Consider the following 18,884-nt stretch of genomic DNA (forward strand, 5'->3'; position numbering starts at 1 on the left):
TCTGTGCCTGAGAGGACATGTTGCTCGGAATTAAACCCAAGTTTCCTGACTCAACATTTCTCTGCTGCCAACCAACATCCACAAAAACGTTTCCGCAATGCTAGGGCTCCTCCTAGAAGATGAAAGAGGAAACTGAAGCATGAAGTTAACTATCTTTCCTCTCATCTAAGCACATCTGAGGAACTGAAGGTAGAGTTATTCTGTCCTTTTTTCCTCTCCAGAAAAACAGTCAGCTTGCATTTTGCCAGAATATTGGGATATTAAATATTAAGATTCTATGGTAATTTTTATTCTAAGGTATTGCATTTCTATGGAAACATATTTTTAAGGTAATGTAAAAATGCTGACTGCTTTTAAAACCTTCATTTTACTTACCTGCCTTTTACTGCCGTAACTGTTTCTATGGAAACTAGAACTGGCCACGAAGCAGTTCAACATGAATTCTCACTTGTCAGTTTTACCTTAAAGTGCCACCTTCAAAGTCTTTTAATAAACTAGTAATGCAGCTGCATTGCCTAAAGAGTTTTCAAATTAAACAAAACGAGAAAGCACGCTTTCACTGAAAGCTCCACACAATATTTTGTAGGTGTGGTCTAAATCTAAGAATTTTTTAACAGTGTGCATGATATGGCTCTGGTTAAGGATATGATCTGTAAACAGAGAGACAGTTTATTAGCAGTAAAAGCCCTAGTGTGTGTAGTTCGACTTACATAAAGGTGACTTATACCAATATGGGTATGTCTAGACTGCTGTCACAGAAGCATACTGTAGAGATGCTGAGTAAACAGGTAAACCAGCCTAATGTGAGCTCTGTGCTCCCACAGCGAGCTGGGGTACTTCTGTGCAGGCATATGCATACGGTGTTCCCTCTAAGTTCAGGAGGGGGAATGCACTCAATCAGAGAAAGTGTTAGTCTGTGCTGGGTGGCTACTGAGGAAAAAATAAGGCACACAAAATTAAGGCACAACTATTCCACACTATTGTTCATAATTACAATTTGTGTAACTTAAATCTAGGCCACTCTGTTAATATTTACCTTGACCTTTTCACTCTTGTAAAAAACAGTAGGCTCCCCTGTGTTCATTCATATTATTCCCCTAATCCAAGTGAGCAAAATCCCTTCTTCCAGTTCTTGAGGAACAGTCTCCAACAGAACACACTCTTCCAAGCGTCGAGCATTGCCAGCAAGAACCAGCTTAAAAACTTCAAAGGAAAAGTTCTTTCCAGAGTGACTGATCTGTCTTTCCTGAGAAAAGCTCCTCACTCCTCATCTCTAAGGCTTCACAGTTATCAGTGCTTTTAATTCACAACAGGGGCAGGACAGACAGGGCACAGTTTTTGTCTGCATCAATCTCTGATGCTTAGAAAATAGGAGGCCAGGAGTTTTAGGCAGGCTTCGTATATAGCAATACGTTCAGGCCTATATTAAGATCTGACTAGAAGATCTAACTCTACAGCAGTTAACACTAGGAGTAATGGCAGCTTGCAGGGAAACCAGCTATTAAGCTCTGCAGCAAGTAGGGAAATGACAGTGAAATAACTCAGTTTTCCACTATGAACACATACACCATCTCTACAAGGCTGGGGTTTTCCACAGGTCTCTGAAGGCAAATGCCAAATATTTCATCACTCCTTTCTCTTACTCTATATCTCACTGCAGCCATGGCTTGGAATGAGAAATATAACATAAAAACAAAGCAGAAACCTGGCACACATGAGGCTACTCACTGGCTTTCCTCATGCATTTAGTTTATTTTTCCCTGCTATATCAATCCTTATAGGGCTTCACGACTACATCTGCCTCCTGGAAGCCTGCTGTTTCAACTGTTACAGGGAAAGTGCTAAGCAGAGAGAAGGAATATATTCTTCCCTTCCTACTCTTCTCAAATTAATGGTATCGCCTCCACACTATTAAGCCAATTACTTAGATGATCCCCTGCAGCAGGAAGCCCTCCAAGCACAGATGCTGAACAGCTCCAGGCTTTGAACAGTGGCACATAACAGAGTTCTGATTATTCCAGGTCAAATGCCTTGCATAGTAACCTTTTTCAAACCGGTGTTACTTCATTAATGTCTTTTGTTCTGCTGCAAGCAAGGATATGGATAGCATTTTTCCTGAAAGTGACAAGGAAGGAGAAAACAAAAGGCAATGGGAAGCATGGAGATAACAGTGAGTCTTGCTTGTTTTCATATTTTCTGTTCCAAAGCACCTGATTTTTGGCTTGTATTTTGTGATATACAAAGCAATCTAAAAATAAACAAAGACATTAGCTGATTTTGAAACTTCTGGTCTGTACAGAATCCAAAACAACATGCATCAGTAGTGCACATGGTAGTCAGGGGAATCCAGACAAGCTTTACAAGCCTGTGGGGGAGGCTATAGAATGGGGAAGGGATGCAGTTCCTCATTCCTGAAAATTACTTTTCAGAGGAAGGTGGGGTCTGTTTTAGTAGTGACAAAGCTGTGCACATTCAGGAATACACACATATATATACACACATGGGTGTGCCAACACTACCAGGAAGAACAGGTAACCTTTAGACTGTTTGCCTGCATGCACTTTCCCTATTGTAAAGCATATATAAAAACAACAGCTATCACCATAAGGAATGATCGCAACATCAGTCTTTAAGCCAGAAAGATGAGTCCTGATGTGACCACTGCTGAGAACAGTACTCTTCAGCAATGACTTCTCTTCAGGGCTCACTGGATGTAGATGTGAGAAAGGCCATGTCACATCTCACTGCTAATCAGGGAAGCACATACAGGTAGAAGCCCATGGTCTCTTCCAGCTTTCCTGCTATAGTAGGGTGTCTAGAATTAGTTAGATACAACATTCCCCATTAATAATGAAGAAGTCAGCAAGAATATTAAAACAAATACTGGGACAACTTCTCAGAAGCTGGACAAAAATAGCAGTTACAGAAACAGAAAGCTCTTTTTTGCTCCCATTGAGAGCAAAGTAGGTGATAGCTTTTCAGTGCCAGAGTTCTGTTTCAGATATTCCTTATACTTTACCCTGACTGGACAAGAACTAATGCATTTTATCTTCCCTCTTTAAAATGTCATATAATATCCTTCCATAGTGCTGACAATATCACTGTTGCTCTCCAGCAGTTCCAAAACACGTTGCATCACCACTTCAGCCAGATTGGGATTGTAGCTCTGCCGAACACAACTCAGGACATGAAGAAAATGGCAGCCTTTTTCAGCATCTGCAGGAAATAAGAGAGAAAAATGTAGCCAAGCATGAAGGAGAGACCTCAGCCTAACTGCCTCCCTGTAAATATTATAATCCAAATTAGTTGGAGAAAAAAAAAAAAAACAAACAAAAATGGCAAGAGTTGCATGTATTCAGAACAAAGAGATCTAGTCTGTGCCAGCAGCTCTCCACTCACCAAATGTCCCTACTGATTTCACTACGAGGTGTCAGGGCAGTAACATTAACCATGAGTGTGAATGATAGCTTTATCAGCTAATATATAGAGCTCATATAATACAACTTGACAACGAGGATAACTTCAGGGGCACCTCCACAACCCTTCTATGCAAACCATCTACTTTCTGCAACTGTGATTCATCACAGAATCATAGAATTGTTTGAGTTGGAATGGACCCTTAAAGGCCATCTAGTCTGACTCCCCTACAGCGAACAGAGACACTGACAGCTAGATTATGAATAGAAGAAACCAAATAGAAAATTCTTTTGCCCGTATCCAGTATTAAAAACATTTAGAACAGAAGGCAGGCCTATGGCAAATGTGACTGCTTGCCCAATGCTGGCATCTTGTGGAAGAACTGTCACAGTGCAACCTTCATTCACCTAGAGATGCAATCCCATTCACACACTTCATGCTTCTCAATTACTGGAGTAGAAAGTCACAGAATTTCAGTGCCAAGCTTTATCTCATTTTAAGAGGAACAAGCCCTGAAAAGTACATGAGAACAGAAATATATAAAATACCCCCTTTTCCTAGAGAGCAAGTCAGAGACATGTCCTTAATGGCTGTAGTACAGCATGCACTTATTGCGCATCTGATGAAGCCATTACCTGAAGCCCAGCTGTCCCTACCAACAGTTTCACCAACAAACCCTGCACACTTGCTAGTCATCAGCACTGCAAGAAATGGGACTTCCCTAAGTCTTCAAAACAACTAGAGATTTTTCTCCTCCATGGCTAACAATGGAAAACTAGCATAAATGAAGCACATTAGCACAAGTGACTTTCCTTCAACTCGTTCCTCAGCTCAGACATAAGGTAAATTGGACAAAGACAATGAGAAATTTGCATGGAGGTCTGGGACCATGGAGATTCCTGTCCTTTGTTTTTGCTGCTTTTGTTTTTATTTTAGCCAATCCCTACCTGAGAATTGGCTAAGCCCCAAAACTGCCTAAAAAGCTGCCTAGAAAAGTCACTGGTAAATAGGAGGAGCTGCTCAGTACAGGTAAATACACAGTTCAGCCCAAGTCCTATTAGACTATGGTTCAAGCAAGGATATTTTTTTAGAAGTCAGTGGCACAGCATGATGAAAGACCTTTGTGGCTGGTAGCCAAAAACACATTCACCACCCTAGGATGGATAAGGACAGAGAACAGAACAATGCACCTACCCGCTTCTTAGTGACTGTTGATGCAAACACAGTGGGTACCTGTATTTTGCATTAGTCACAGGTTTGTCATAAGAAAGTCAGCGTGCCCATCCCTGATCTACATACATTAATTTCAGTCTCAATGAATTAGTGACTCAGGTATTACCCAACAGTATAATACATCTTTTGTTCTAAATGCTGGCAGAAAATGGCATTTCAGGGTAGTTGCAGGTATGTAGAATAATTTAAGTAGCCCAGATACATGCCTAGGCTACAAATGAAATTTGGTGGAATACACTCTTTGCAGTGGCGTGATGCTGTTCCTCTTTCATTGACAGAGTTTATCTTCTGCCCAGGTAATTCAGGTTACTATCAACTGTCTTGCCTACCAGAATCAGAAGGGATAGGGTTACAGAGCAACTTCCACTTGCTTCATTTAAGCCTAAAAACAGAGCAAAGGAATCTAGAAAAGAAACAAGTGTGGATTAAGTCTACTATTTTGCAGCTCAGTCTGAAGTCCAATTGTACTGTCACATTTTTCTGACTGTCTTTAAGACTCCAGATAGACACAGAGTGGACTCACGTAAGTGAGCTTCAAATTAGGCTCTTTGGAATTAAAATTACAACCAAAGACTATCATGCTGGCATATTACACATCAGGGTTTGTGGAGCTCAGACTAGTCACACTGAGGACTTCTTATTTGTACAACAGTTCCAGTTGGGTTGGTTCTGAAAAATGCATCGTAAAAAAGTTATTGGGGTGAAGCAGTGCCTTGAAAGCAAGCAGAGAATTAGTTGACCTGGATAGACAACTTTGGCTTATCATACATAAAACAGTTTTGCTGTCATGGAAGGTTAGTGCTGGTCTTGGAGAAAAATGGATTAGAATTTCTTGCAGCAAACAAGGAGGCATTACCACATTCGTATTTACTCACTATAAGCCTGCTCATTATGCCTGCCAACCACCCAGCAGAGGGGGCCCAACAGTCACATTGAGCTCTGCACTGCTGCAGCATTCAGTGACAATAAAGTGCCCAGAGAACCCTCTTGGTTTTGACTGAAGGTTTTTGGTTTCCCTTCTCAAAATCCTTTGTTACCAGAAACCAGAACACTGAAATGGTCCTTCTGAAAACCAGCAGAGAAAAAGAGACTGACTTGGGAATTGTGCTCTCCACAGCAGGAAACTAAACAGATGGAAAGCTTCCAGGAAAACAAGAGGCTCTGCAAAGCAGTTGCTATTATTTTTCAGCTCAGTATGAAAGATGACTTTGAGAACTAAAGGCTCTGCAAAGTTTTTTTCTGCCAGTTTGTCTGTTGTTGGCTGGCCAAAATAACTTTTCCACCTATGACAGACAACTGAGAGTACCTTATGACTGTGATAATGCATACCCAGCAGTCACTCATTGCCCTGTGTCAGCTGTACACATGTTCTGGCCTCTATATAATGGGCCAATTACAAAAAAAACCACACAAGTTTCCAAGAGAGCTACCTGATGTGTAAAATGGATGGGAGAATGATTTGCCTTTTACAGAGGAGGTGTTTGTATTTGTTAATTGGATAAAAGACAAAAGAACAATATGAAATGGTAATTTGTTGCACTGAAATATCCTCAGGCAAATGAGACCCATCTTTACCTGCTTGCCCAGTACCGTCTACTTCCATCATCCCCCAGAGATACAAAACTTTTACTTCCATCTATAAATCATGTCTACAACCGCACCACTGCTTAACGCAGCAAGCTGAAAACTCCAAAGTCATTTCACTTCACTTACCTTTTTTTCTCTACAGGATAACCATCATCAGTCAGGTCCTACACGCACTATTGTAATTATGATGGCAATTTAATGTTATACATCTTATATTCTAGTCAGTCATTTACTCTTCTGTACATTCTCACCCACAAATAGCTACACTTCAGCAGCAAAAGATCCTTGCTGACACATTCTACCCAATGAATTGAGACAAACTCTGTATCAACCTATCTCTGCAATTAGCAGATAATCAAGCCAAGCACAAGCTATTGCTATGGCAATAATACACAGTAAGGAACAGGGATAATTCTGAAACCAGACAAAGTACATGACATGAGAAGTGGATTTTTTTTTTTTTATATTGAAATACCTACCTGTAAAGAACAACCACCTGAGCTCTTACACTTGTTTAGAAACTTACAGAGAACGTCCTACTGACATAAGTGAATTTTATTGTTGACTTAATGTTGACTATACTGCCACTTTTCTGCCAACTCCCATATAAAAACTGAAGCAGCAAGATTTGCTACATATCCAACATGCAAAGCAACTGCTGGTAGGTGCTGACCTAACTTCCTTATATTTGTTTCCTCCCCAAATCTATATATTTTCAAAAGATAGAGGTTTAAGATAATGGCTGCTTGTTTCAGATGTGACAAGTTTGCTTCCTTCTAGGCACATGCTCTCTCACTGTGCTTACAGGAAGCTGCAGCCACACTTCTTTTAGCTACTCTGATGAGCTACAGGAGCAAATTAGCCTCAAGTTCAAGGGTAAAGACAAGAAGCATACCATATCTTTCATCAGGAAAGCTTGTCATCAATATATCAGCAACTGCTCATCAGAGAACTGAACACACCAGTACTTACGCCTGGGTTTTCGACAGTCTTCTTTAATCACATCAAGGGTCACTTTAAGCAGCTCCTTATCATGGTCGGTCACCTGGAGGAAAAAAAATGGACTGCTATAAATTGTCAGTTTGTTTCACAGTAGATGGCATCAATGTTAAAAAGGAATCCAAGGCTCTGATGTATTCTAAAAACTTACATCATCATAACTACAGTCTGCATGTTACGCTGCCTCCAGGATTAATAATGAATGTTAAATTTTCAATTACCTTTTTTTAGCAATGTTAGCAGCATTCAAGAGTTAGGAGAAGAAAATGAGATACTAGAATTCAACCCAACAGAAGGGAGCGGACTCAAGGCAACAGAATCCCAAGTTTCAACCTAACCCCAATAAAAAGACCTGTCCCGGTCTCTTCATTGTGCTCTACTGCATCAGCACACAGTTCAGTAACCCAGTAAACACCAACTGCACTTAGAATAGCAGGAGAGCTGAAGAATGGTATTGAGCTACAAAAAAAAAACAAAACCCACAAAAAAACAACTCAGTGAGCAATATGGGGTAAAAGCAACAGCGAAGAAAGCTGCAGATGAATCTGATGAATATACATACAGCTTCTCTTTCTGAAATATTTCTACCTTAAAGCTATAAAAAAAGTGATACCACTGAAAAAGTTTGCAATCACAGCTCAGTTCCTTACATGGTAGTACAAGTCCTTGGAGGTACCAGGTTTCTGGAAAACCACTCCTTTTTCTTGTAGTTTCTTTATTGCTTCCTTGAAAACACTGTGAATCCTTTTGGAGCTGGATTCTCCTCCTGAATTCACCTGGACGGGAAGATAGGAGTGAAGCAGATGGTGAGAAATCTCAGCCCTACTGAAGCTGACAGTAATAGCTTCTGAAGAATTCAAGAGCAAAAGAACTTCATGTGATTTTGTTATGCATTTTTATTCGTTTGAAAATTCAGAAATCTTGTCTGTTACACATGAACTAACCAACAACTCAGGCTTGAAAAAAAACAACAATCCAGAAGCTGTAGTATTCTAAAGAAACCAGAAATCTTCTAACTGCCTTCTTTGTATTTAGCAGCTATTTAATTACAGAGAGTTCTTTTCTTTTGGAATAGGCCCGTGATGCTTACAAAGAATTCGACTGTTAAGCTGATCAGCTTTGATGATATTCAGACTTTTCCTGTAATAAAGGGTATATGGGAGGAAGCCAGAAAGACTAGTGCTTTGTAAGGTGATATTCAGGAGGAATCCAAGTGCTGCAGATTCAATCTCCATCTCCTGATTTGAAGACATGGCAGTGTCCAAGGAAAACAAGGAAACTGCTAATGACAATATTTATTTCTTGTCCCTTGGTTTCCAATTTTGTTTTTTAATTTTTATTTATTTATTACACATATTCTAGTCATGCTTTTAAGAATTTCTCCACAGTTCCAATGAAATGAAAGGAAAAAGTATATGCAAGACATTAAAGCAGGTGTATAAGATAAGGAAAGAAAGGATTCAGTGTAGAAGGCAAGTAAGAAAATGAGTTTCTTGTGAAAGAAGAACAGCGTGCCTGGAAGCCTGTAAGTGGGGAGGCTATTAGAAGAAAGGGTTCAATACAGTGATAAAGGGTAGAAAGGAAGAAATGACATGAAAAATAGGGAAAAGCAGGGTTTGTTTGAAAGCAGAGCTAAAAGACTGGGATGGCAGAAAGGGAACTGGAAGAAAATGAATCAACTGTGGAGAAGAGACTGTACGGGTAGATAAGAATAAGACCACGACTTCACTCTTTTCCATCTCTATCAGCCCTACTGTATCTTTCAACCTCACATTTATCTACAAAGACTGCTTCAATTCCCCATTTGTTGTTTCCACATCTGTTGGGAACACACTATGCTCCCTGTAATTTCCTTCAAGAAGACAGCTAAACTGTTTCCCACAAACAAACATGTGATGAATGGAACCAGACCACACCAGAGCAACCACAGCAAGATTTGCCAAGCCATGTTTTCAGCTGTCACCACAAGTGCTCCCACTCTGTCCTGAAGTATCAGATATCACGTATTCTACTTCATTCATCAGGGCAACTCAAAGAAATCTTGGGAGTGAAATAGGCAACCATCATGCACCAGTATGAATTCACACGGACACATGGTAACAGACACATTAGTAATGCAAAAATATCTATTCACAAAACATTACTTTCATCCATTTGTAAGTCTTGAGTGAAACTCAGACTACCTCTAGGCTTGGGAGCTGATGCATCTAGCCAGGAACTGTTCAGAGATCCAATGAGGCATTAGCACGCTCCACATTTTTCTCCATGCCCTTCCCCTCAATGTTTCAACAGGCCATAATCACAGCTCTCTTTTTTTTCTTCCTGTCTCTGTGCCCCACAACAGCTAACTATCTTTTTTCCTCTCAAGTTCTTAGCCAAAAATAATTACCTAATAGTTCCAGATATTTAACACAGAACAATGGCTATTATTCTCAGTCTTTATGGGCTTCAAGTTTTCTCCTGTTACAGAATTCAGTGTCTGAATGTTTGTCCCCCTAGGCACCACAGCTATATCAGTTTATGCAGCAACAGACACTGCTTTCAACGACAAACTTGACCTTACATTTGGACATCATTTCAGTCACACCATTAATACTGCTATAATATTTCTCTTCATAATGCCTCTTACAATGAACTGAAGAAATAAACGTAAAATGTGGTAGGAAGGGGTTTTGTTTGCTTGTTTTATAAATGAAGAGTGAATATTTTCTCATAGAAAAGCACACTCATAACCATAACTAAAATAGATAGACTTTGTCTCTAACAGATGCAGGAATAAATCCTCAAAAATTTAAGAAACTGCTTGCAAAGCAACCACCTCAACACTGATCAATTTTTAATGTGAAAGCAAACATTTGAGAAGAAAAAAAGATAAAAACATCTCCAAAGAAGCACGATAATTATTCAGTTTGGCTTAACAGTGAGATCCCGTCAGAAAAGGGAGATAATTAAAAACAGACTCTGTGTGAACTGACACACAGCTCTGCCTGGATGGATACTGAAACAGAATCACTAAGAACGGAAGTCAAGAGATTGACAGAGAGAAGGCAGAAAGGTACGCTTGAGAGTGAGAAAATAAGGAAGCAGCTGCTACATCTCTGCATCCCCTCAAACATGCGGAGTCCAAGGGAACGAACTCAAGGGGAGAAGGACTGCTGCCAAAGAACAAACAAGGGCTCTTGCCCTCTTCAGGGGCTTTAACAGTATCCTGAGAAGATGGAAGAAGTTATTTTTCTCTAGCATGCTCTAGAATGCACTCCTACCTCTCTATCTCTCTGAGTAAATCAACAATTTAACAGTTTCTTTGTGCATACAACCTGTAATTCCTTCACCTGTTCTTTTGTTCACCCAAAATATCTCCAACTTCTCATCCTTCCCATTCAAAACTGAACAGCATGTCTCCTTAATTCCTTGTCACTTTCTTTTATATCACACCAGGCCCTCATTTCTTCTGAGCTTGCACTGTCCCAGGAGGCAGAGTACACTGATGCTTGACTGCTGAGCAGAGGTCTAGAGGAGACTGACTGGACACAGGGCTATACACAGACAAAGGAAATTTGAGACGATGAAATCTGAGCTGATTTCACATTCCTGCTTTTATTTCAGGAGATTGAAAAATGCTTGCATTTCAACAGTTATAAAAACGTGTCTGTTGCTGTTAAAGTAGTTCCTTCTGAGTCACAGCTTGTGAACTATCGCTTTACTTTTATGAAGCTTTTCATCCAAGAAATTCAAAGCATTTTCAGGTATTAAGTAGTTTAACTGCTGATCCAAAGCAATACCAAGACTTGAATCTGGGTTTTGAATTAACCCCTTGCAATGTTCACACATCATCTTTCAAAATATCTCCCCTCCGGCAAACTTTAAGTTTCAGAGAGCACAGTTTCAGGTTCCCTGCAGTGCTGACAGCAGTTGTTCCCCCCAACTCTCCCAAATCAGATTCTTTTTAAAAATGAAGCTGTACATGCAAACACAGGAGCACCCTAAAATCATTCATCACTTTTGTAAAGCGCACCTTCCTCCCTTTATCCCCCAGCTATTGAACAATGATTTTACCATCCAGAGCTTCCCTCTCAGGGACAGCCAGCAAATATGCAGCAAAGCCAACAGAATACATGTCACCAGAATTAAACTGGTATTTCAACCAACATATTCTTGCTGGTGGCCTTGCTTAGTTTAGTGGACTGGTGCTGTGCAACCAATTATTCTCTTTATAGCAAAGTAAACTTCCTGTACAATCAATAATTGGTCAAAGAATGAAGTGGTACAGGAATTAGGTTGAATGCTGAAAGTATATAATTGGCTCTATGAATCACGACACACCCTGATTGTGTTAAAGTTTCCTGGTATAACCACACATGTGATACTACTAATAGAAACTGTGCTTTGCAATTTCTCTTTAAAGCCTTAGTTAAGCCAGGTGACAATTTTAGTGACAGTGATGATAGTGATTCTAGATGTGTCAAGTACTGAAGTCCTATAATAAATAAGCTTTGCTGCATTTAAAGTAGCAGTGAAGCTTCCTCCAGAAGCAGGAAGACAAGTACTGACATAAGAATGTATAAAACAAGGCACTGTGTTATACCTACAGTATAGTGTGCATGGCCATAGTAAGCATGAATAATGCAGTAAAACTCCTTGCTTCCACTACCTGTCATTGCTGACCTTGAGATAACATTCAAACCAAAAGAAGTACAAAGAGCAGAGTTTGGAAAACACAACCAAATTTAAGCTAGTGACATGCATGAGATGGAATGATAGTACTAAAACAGCTCACACTATAGCTCATGCATGGAAGAAGTAACAAAGAAAGGTTAATCAAGACTGGCTGGTTGCAAATTGAATCTATTCCCATTCAGAAACCGCACGGATCAAGCTCGCAAGAACAGATTTACTTTTTTTTTCCTAAAAGAACAAAAAATTAATTGCATAAGTCCAGCAAGGAAAGGCTAACACTTAGAAATAGAAGGGGTACTGGTTATGTGAAATAAAGCTTTACTAGTTTCAAAAATAGTAACAGATTTTTTAATTTGTAATCATTTTTAAAAACATCAAGCTACTAGTTCTTACTTATCCTCTGTAACTACAAAATTAAGTAACCTAGTACGTGTTTGAGCAGAGGACATGATTAGAGTTCAGCTGTCTGCATCTGCTAGAGAGAAATTTATTCTGGAGGGCCAGAAGACTGCACTGCTGGGGAGCCATTAGGACTGGAACTCAGTGATGTAGGACACACAACTCTGTGGGACATGATCAGGGTCCAGATACAGTAATGCTGAAAAAGAATAGAGAGGTGCTGCCTACATCAAGTTATCCCAGCTACGTCCTCCCATCCCTGCCCTGCTCCACTCTGCTGCCAGTGATTCCATAGCAGCTCAACGCCTCCCTGAAAGTACTTGAACATTGTTTATCACAATGGGAGGGTAAAAAAGATGAAAAAGGTGCACTAACATCTCCTAGGATCACAGAGAGAGAAGCAAAGAGTTTACACAACTGTGCTACAACACTAGAAACAGGAGAAAATTTAAAAGGCTAATTATTGAAGTACCCCATCATCGCCCCCAAAGCCAGTAGAAGTACAAGAAGCGAACAAGTATGTATTTTGCTCTGTAGCTTGAGGCTTACAGTTTGGCCCACTCATCTAGCTTGTGCCTTGACAAAATGGCATAACATAACTTCATTCTACACTAGCAGTATGCTTTATCCATTTGGTTTGAGAGAGATGCAAAACTGAAGACTACAGAGGGAAGGAAGGGAAGGAAGAAGGAGAGAGATCAGATTTCCTTATTTTTGTGAATCAAACTGGGTACTTGACCCTTTGCCAACTGTGGTAAGTAACACTTTGAAAAGACTGAGCAGAGGAACAACAAAATACGTTTCAAGAGCATTACTAGGAGCACTCTTAAGGCATTCAGGTCACTTGACAACTGAATGTTGTTTCTTATGCAAAGAGATATAAGCCTCTTTGCAAGGAATTAATACCAAAGGGCAATGGGGAGAACTGCATTTTCTAAATAAGCATCTGTGTGCCCAAATTCCTGGGACATACACTCACGCTTTTGCATCAGGGTCAGGAGCAACAGCTATTAATTATTATGACAGATCCTCATGACTATTAGCAATGCTGATGCTGGAGGGGGAGGGTTGTGCCTTTATGTTTGCTCTGCACCAGTTCCTACTTACAATGGCTTTGCAAGTCATCCATCTTAATCTTTCTATAAATGCTAGAACTTCAGAGATGGACATTTCCAACATCAGTTTCAATGAGCACTACTTCCTTTCATGTAAGGGGTTTGGGAACTCTTAATATTGTTCCAGCTGGTTTAGAAAAATGCCCTGTCCCATTCTGGATATTTTAGTAACAAATTTTTCCTGTCACAAATCATACAAATTCCTGTCCTTGTTTATATCCAAAATTGCTTTAAAGCAAACAACAAAAATGCCCTTAACAAAAAGAAACAGTTATCAAGAAGCAGTTATCAGAAACAGTTCATTGAGGCAAACAAGAACAGAGACTGCTTTCATTATTATTTAGCCTCAACTGCAATGGACTGGACCTTGTTGTTTATTTTTAAGAATTAAACAAACATTATCTATTAACATAACATAGCACTTTTATCTTTACAATGTATGTCAAAATCAGGCACTGAAAATGACTGCCATGGATTTATTTCTCTACAGAAAACCAGAAAGTAAACAAGTGAGTCAGTACTCTGGTTTACATGTTGAAGTTGCCATTGGTAACAAGGTTAAATTCATGACTGTTACTTTTGCAGAAGTTTGTCACTCTACTCCAGTGGAGAGCCTGGCTTGCAATTTATCCAAATAACAAAGAATAATATTAAGCCATTTTACAAAATGTTTTTTGTTCTACCATTTCGTAGTTCATCAAGACCATACTATCTCACTGGAAAGCTTCTTAACAATTTGGTTACATGCAATTGCATGTAAACAGATTTCATTTAAATCCCACCTTCTGATCCTTTCAGTCATGGCATTCCACAAGGCCACATACATTCAAGGAACGTTTGGATGTTGTGTTGAGGGACATGGTTTAGTGAGAACTATTGGTGATGGGTGAATGGTTGGACTGGGTGATCCTATGGCTCTTGTCCAACCTTGGTGATTCTATGATTTAACAGGGAATATTTTTCATTCACTCGTTATAATCTCCTTTTGAAAGCAACATCTATATGTTGCACTTCAAATGAGAAATAAGACAAAGAATTTGTCCTCTCTTTTCCTGTTGGGTACATCTGCTCCAAAGAGCCCAAGCACCTTAAAAGAATCTCCTTTTTCAATAGTGACATTATTCACAGATTAGGTAAGTTAGACTGTAAGGTTACTCAGCTCACATACAAGATTACCCTTAAGAACAGAATTATCTTGTAGCTTTCTTCACTCCAGTTTTAAATATCCCAAGTGACAAGGCTTCTTAAACCCTGGAAATAATTCATGCAGAAATCTAAACCAGGAATAGGCATTTGTAGTTTTTGAATCCATTGAAGGCATTACTTTCTTAGCTGGTTGCTTAGACTTTCAAAAATGACATTGTTTTCCCTGATAAAGAACTAGAAACAATTACTTTCACTCACCTGACAGCTGGAACTAGATTTAGGCCCATCAGCCAGGGATACCAGAGAATGAATTGTTTCCAGCTCCTGCTGGTAAAAGGTCTGAATTTTGTTTTCTAGTAGGAAGTCTCTCACTTTCTCATGCAGTGCTTGGACTAAGAAATCCAAACCTTCTGAGCCACTGCAAGAATACAGAGAACAGATCAAAAGTTGAGAAATACATTACCATTTTTAAGAACAATTGTCTAAGTGTAGGCAGATAGACTGGTTTTAAAAGATCAGAAGGTATTCTACTGTCCTTAAACAGTAAAGAGTTTGAATCTGAACTCCTAACTAAAGCAGACCATTCTAAAAATGCACTGAACATCTAGGTTCAGATTCCCTTGCTCCAGATTCCCTTTCTACAAGAGATACAGTATTTTAATACCTTACTGATAATCAATGTGGTGATTTTTAATTCTTTTCTCATTATGGACAGGTATCTTATCTGTATGGATCATTAACTGTTTAGGAGAAAAGAAGGCTGTTATTGTATGCTTGTGCAGAGTATAAATCACAGCGGGACCCTGTTCTATCTTCCTCCATAGTTATTACATTAACAAATAAGCAACAATAAAATCTCATACTTTGCCTTTAAACCAGTCTGGTTACCACATTTACCTCTGTCCCGCCCCTGGGCTTTGGAAAGGCTTATCATAAACTTCTCTATAAAGCCAGGGGAGCTCCAACATTCTTGAAATCTGAACATCACACACAGGATCATCCACCTTATCTGAAGCAGCAAAATAAATAAATAAATAAATAAAAACCAACAGATATACTTGGCTTTTAAACAAGCATACCTCAGGCGACACAACAAAGTTTCACAGGCCGGTATTAAATTGACAGATTTTGTTTGTTGCTGTTGTTATAAAAACAAAACCAAACCACAAAGGTCACTCCCACTTTTACAGTCTAGGAGGAAGTAAATTATCTGTCATGGTGCAATGCAAACTGTTCTTTTGCCTGATAAGTGAGAATTGGGTATTTTACCTGAAATAGATGAAGTTAGCACATAGTAAGGAACTTTATTTGTGATGATGTTAAAGTAATTTAGACTCCATGTGAATTCTGTGGACCTCCTTCAATGAAACAATGGTATTATTACCAGCCCTCCAGTGGTTTATATAGTCATAAAACTTCTGTTTGGAAAGGGGGGCATAATACCCTTTCAGATTTTGCAAGAGCTCAAAAAACTAATTTTTTTCTTCTTTTTTAATCTGAACTACACAAGGTCTTTAAAAGACAGGCTTCCCCAATTACACAATAGCACAGACACTAAGGAGAAAAGAAGTTATGCAACTGGAATGTCCTGGGATATAAATAATTGGTTGCTGCCCTAAAGAGCTGTGAGATACAGGGTCAGCACCCACAGATCTCTGACTGAGTGACTCAAAACGGGGAATAATTTTCAGGCATTTTCTAGAGCCAGAAAGTTTAGGGAAATTGGCTTTAATGTAAAAATGTGACAATAAACTGCTGTCCATCCTTGGAATGGATGATGTGCTGTAAACAACAACTGTATCCTCAAAGCAGTTAACATGCTTGGTTAAGTGTGACACAGAAGTTCATAATTTTCTTTCCTATGAGTTTTGGCTGTTCTATTTCAATACAAAGAAAACTGTAGAGCACTCACAGATATCCAATTATAATATCTGGATAATATTCTTGTATACATTCTAGTCAACTTTTATAAACCTTCCAGGAATATCTCTTCTACAGGTAGTCCAGTCCCACGCATTAAGCGGTGTGTTTTCTAACCCTACACTGCTAAAACTAAAATAAAGGCATATGAATGCAAAACTCATTTTTCTAAAGAGATGCCAGAAAATAAAGTGAAAATCATTCAATAAACTACACAGAGCTTGGGTCTTCAGACAATCATGTTACATGTCACAGATCCCCAGCACTCACAAAAACATGAAGACTGAATTTCTCTTTGTTGCCTGAAGGTCCGGACATAACCTCTGACCCTGATGACATCTCCAATCTCCAGCTTGGTTTTCTGGCTCACCATTTCCTGGAATTTCTTCATCTGTTCAAGCACTTTAAGACTGCTGGGGGTGCTTGGACAGTCTGTAAGAAGTGATGGAAAAGCAAATCAGGCATGGAGGCCAAATGCCTAAACATCACTGTAGTAATATTGCTAGAAATGGGAAAGGTCCCAGGCTTCGTTTGTCCTGGCTAGCAAAAGTTTTGGATGATAAAGTTGGCATCTTATATTACATTTATTTGAACAGTTCACTTGGGGAAGGTATAAAAGAGAAGAGATGTCACAGATAGATTGAAAAAGTGAAACATGAATTGGAAATTGCCAAAATTGATTTTGTCATACTAAGAAAGAGAGGATAAAAAAAGTAAAGAAAAAGGTCAGCTGAACATTTATATAAAAGAAGTATGAATCATCTGAGGTGAGGCCAAACCATTCATGTGATGCAATACAGTGAGATTAATGCAATTTGACAGAACTTCATTTTTATGTAATACACCTTTGCAGGAGAGTAATTTCTTCATATTTTAAAACCTGAATAATGATCTAATAGCCTCTGATCACCATTACCAACTTTGAAGAAAATTTCCTGTGCCTCTTGGGAGCTGTTTTCTTTACCTGACACTAATTAATTTTCCTTAATAAGACAATCCTCATTCAGTCAGTACTGTTGTACATGTAAAATAATAACATACAAGACTGAAACAAACATTCAGAATCCTCACTCTGTGTCAACCACTATTTCATGCAATTCCTTCCATGAATTTATGTTCCTCATGAAAAAAACTAATTTGCAAGTCCCCATTTCTTCTTTGGAAAACATTAAGTGTAAGTTAGTATGAATTAGCTGTGTGTACAGATGTGCTTGTTCCACAGATATCAACACTTCTTAACTCCCACATCAAGCTTTCCCCTGCCTTTTCTATGTATATGTAGTACTGGAAGATTACACTAATGGCATCTACTTCAATGGGTTTGATTATCTTCAATATAGTACTGGGGCTTTCACGAATATCCAATGTAGAAATTATCCCATATTTGATATAAAATAAGGGAAAGGGAAAGTCAGACATTACTGAGCTCTTCTGTTACTGAGTACAAAAACAGATTCACTTCAAATGCACAATTTTTGCTCATTTAGAACTATTCAAATCACCAAAGACCAATGGCATGCTCCCCCTGCATTTAAATCTACCTTTGAGTTCATCACTGATAGCATACAAATAAACAGAAGGAAAATAAGAATGCAAACAAAAAGATGAATTCTGAAACCATTGCATCACAAGGGTGGGAAACATAGGTCAAGTTGGTGGCCAATTGACTGGCTTTGTAAACTGTAAGAAGAGGATCCTCTGAAAAATTTCACAGCATGGAATTGAAATACGTTATGCTAATAAGGAAAAGGCATGACAAGTCATAATGCAGTGTTTTTATTGGCACCATCACTGGCAACAACACAAAAAGTAATACGAAGCTCCCAAGATGGCCCAGGCTGTAGGATATGGTTGTTCTGCAAGCGAGATCATTTACTAAATTATTTAAGATACAAACAAAAAGTACAGTCACAAAGAAGAATTACTTAATAAGTTACCTGATGAAGATCTTTCTCCTACCACGGGATTTTTCCAGCAGATACAATTTATAACCCCAGTACTATCATCCACTGTTAAAAAAAAAAAAAAAAAGAAAAAAATTGCAAGAATTACAGGGAATAAGAAAGTAGGTAGTGATGTTCCAAGAAATGAAAATATGCAGATATTCTTACCATTCTCCCTGCATATCTCGTTCTAACCAGTCTGTAAAGAAAAGTAGGGACTCATCTCCTGCTTTTAGCTTTGAAATAGTCTCCAAACTTATTTGCAGAATAGTTCAGTGCTAGACAGCATGCCTGCATGCATGGCAAGCAAAATAACAGCTAACACCTCAAAAAATAAAATAAAATAAAAATCAAATACTGACAAATGATGATGATTCACTACATATATCGGGTACTAGAGGTTTCCAATTTAATTGATAAAGTCAGAAGATAAATCAGTGCTGAAAGC

At 38.8% G+C, this 18,884-nt stretch overlaps 1 protein-coding gene across 5 annotated transcripts in view; it reads right to left on the bottom strand.

The window, feature by feature from the left end:
* Positions 1-2,165: 2,165 nt before the first annotated feature.
* Positions 2,166-18,884, bottom strand: part of STN1 (STN1, CST complex subunit) — a 38,751-nt gene continuing 22,032 nt past the window's right edge. For all 5 annotated transcript variants that reach the window (XM_046943333.1, XM_015288718.4, XM_015288719.4 and 2 more), the window contains 7 exons: positions 18,431-18,502; positions 16,764-16,925; positions 15,471-15,582; positions 14,832-14,991; positions 7,887-8,012; positions 7,210-7,282; positions 2,166-3,216 (listed from right to left, as the gene is read on the bottom strand). In XM_046943333.1, the coding sequence (XP_046799289.1) occupies positions 3,059-3,216; positions 7,210-7,282; positions 7,887-8,012; positions 14,832-14,991; positions 15,471-15,582; positions 16,764-16,925; positions 18,431-18,502 (863 nt within the window). In that variant the 3' untranslated portion in view covers positions 2,166-3,058. The remainder of the gene's footprint in view (positions 3,217-7,209; positions 7,283-7,886; positions 8,013-14,831; positions 14,992-15,470; positions 15,583-16,763; positions 16,926-18,430; positions 18,503-18,884) is intronic.

This window comes from Gallus gallus, chromosome 6 (assembly GCF_016699485.2).
Source record: "Gallus gallus isolate bGalGal1 chromosome 6, bGalGal1.mat.broiler.GRCg7b, whole genome shotgun sequence".
Classification (NCBI taxonomy): domain Eukaryota; kingdom Metazoa; phylum Chordata; class Aves; order Galliformes; family Phasianidae; genus Gallus; species Gallus gallus.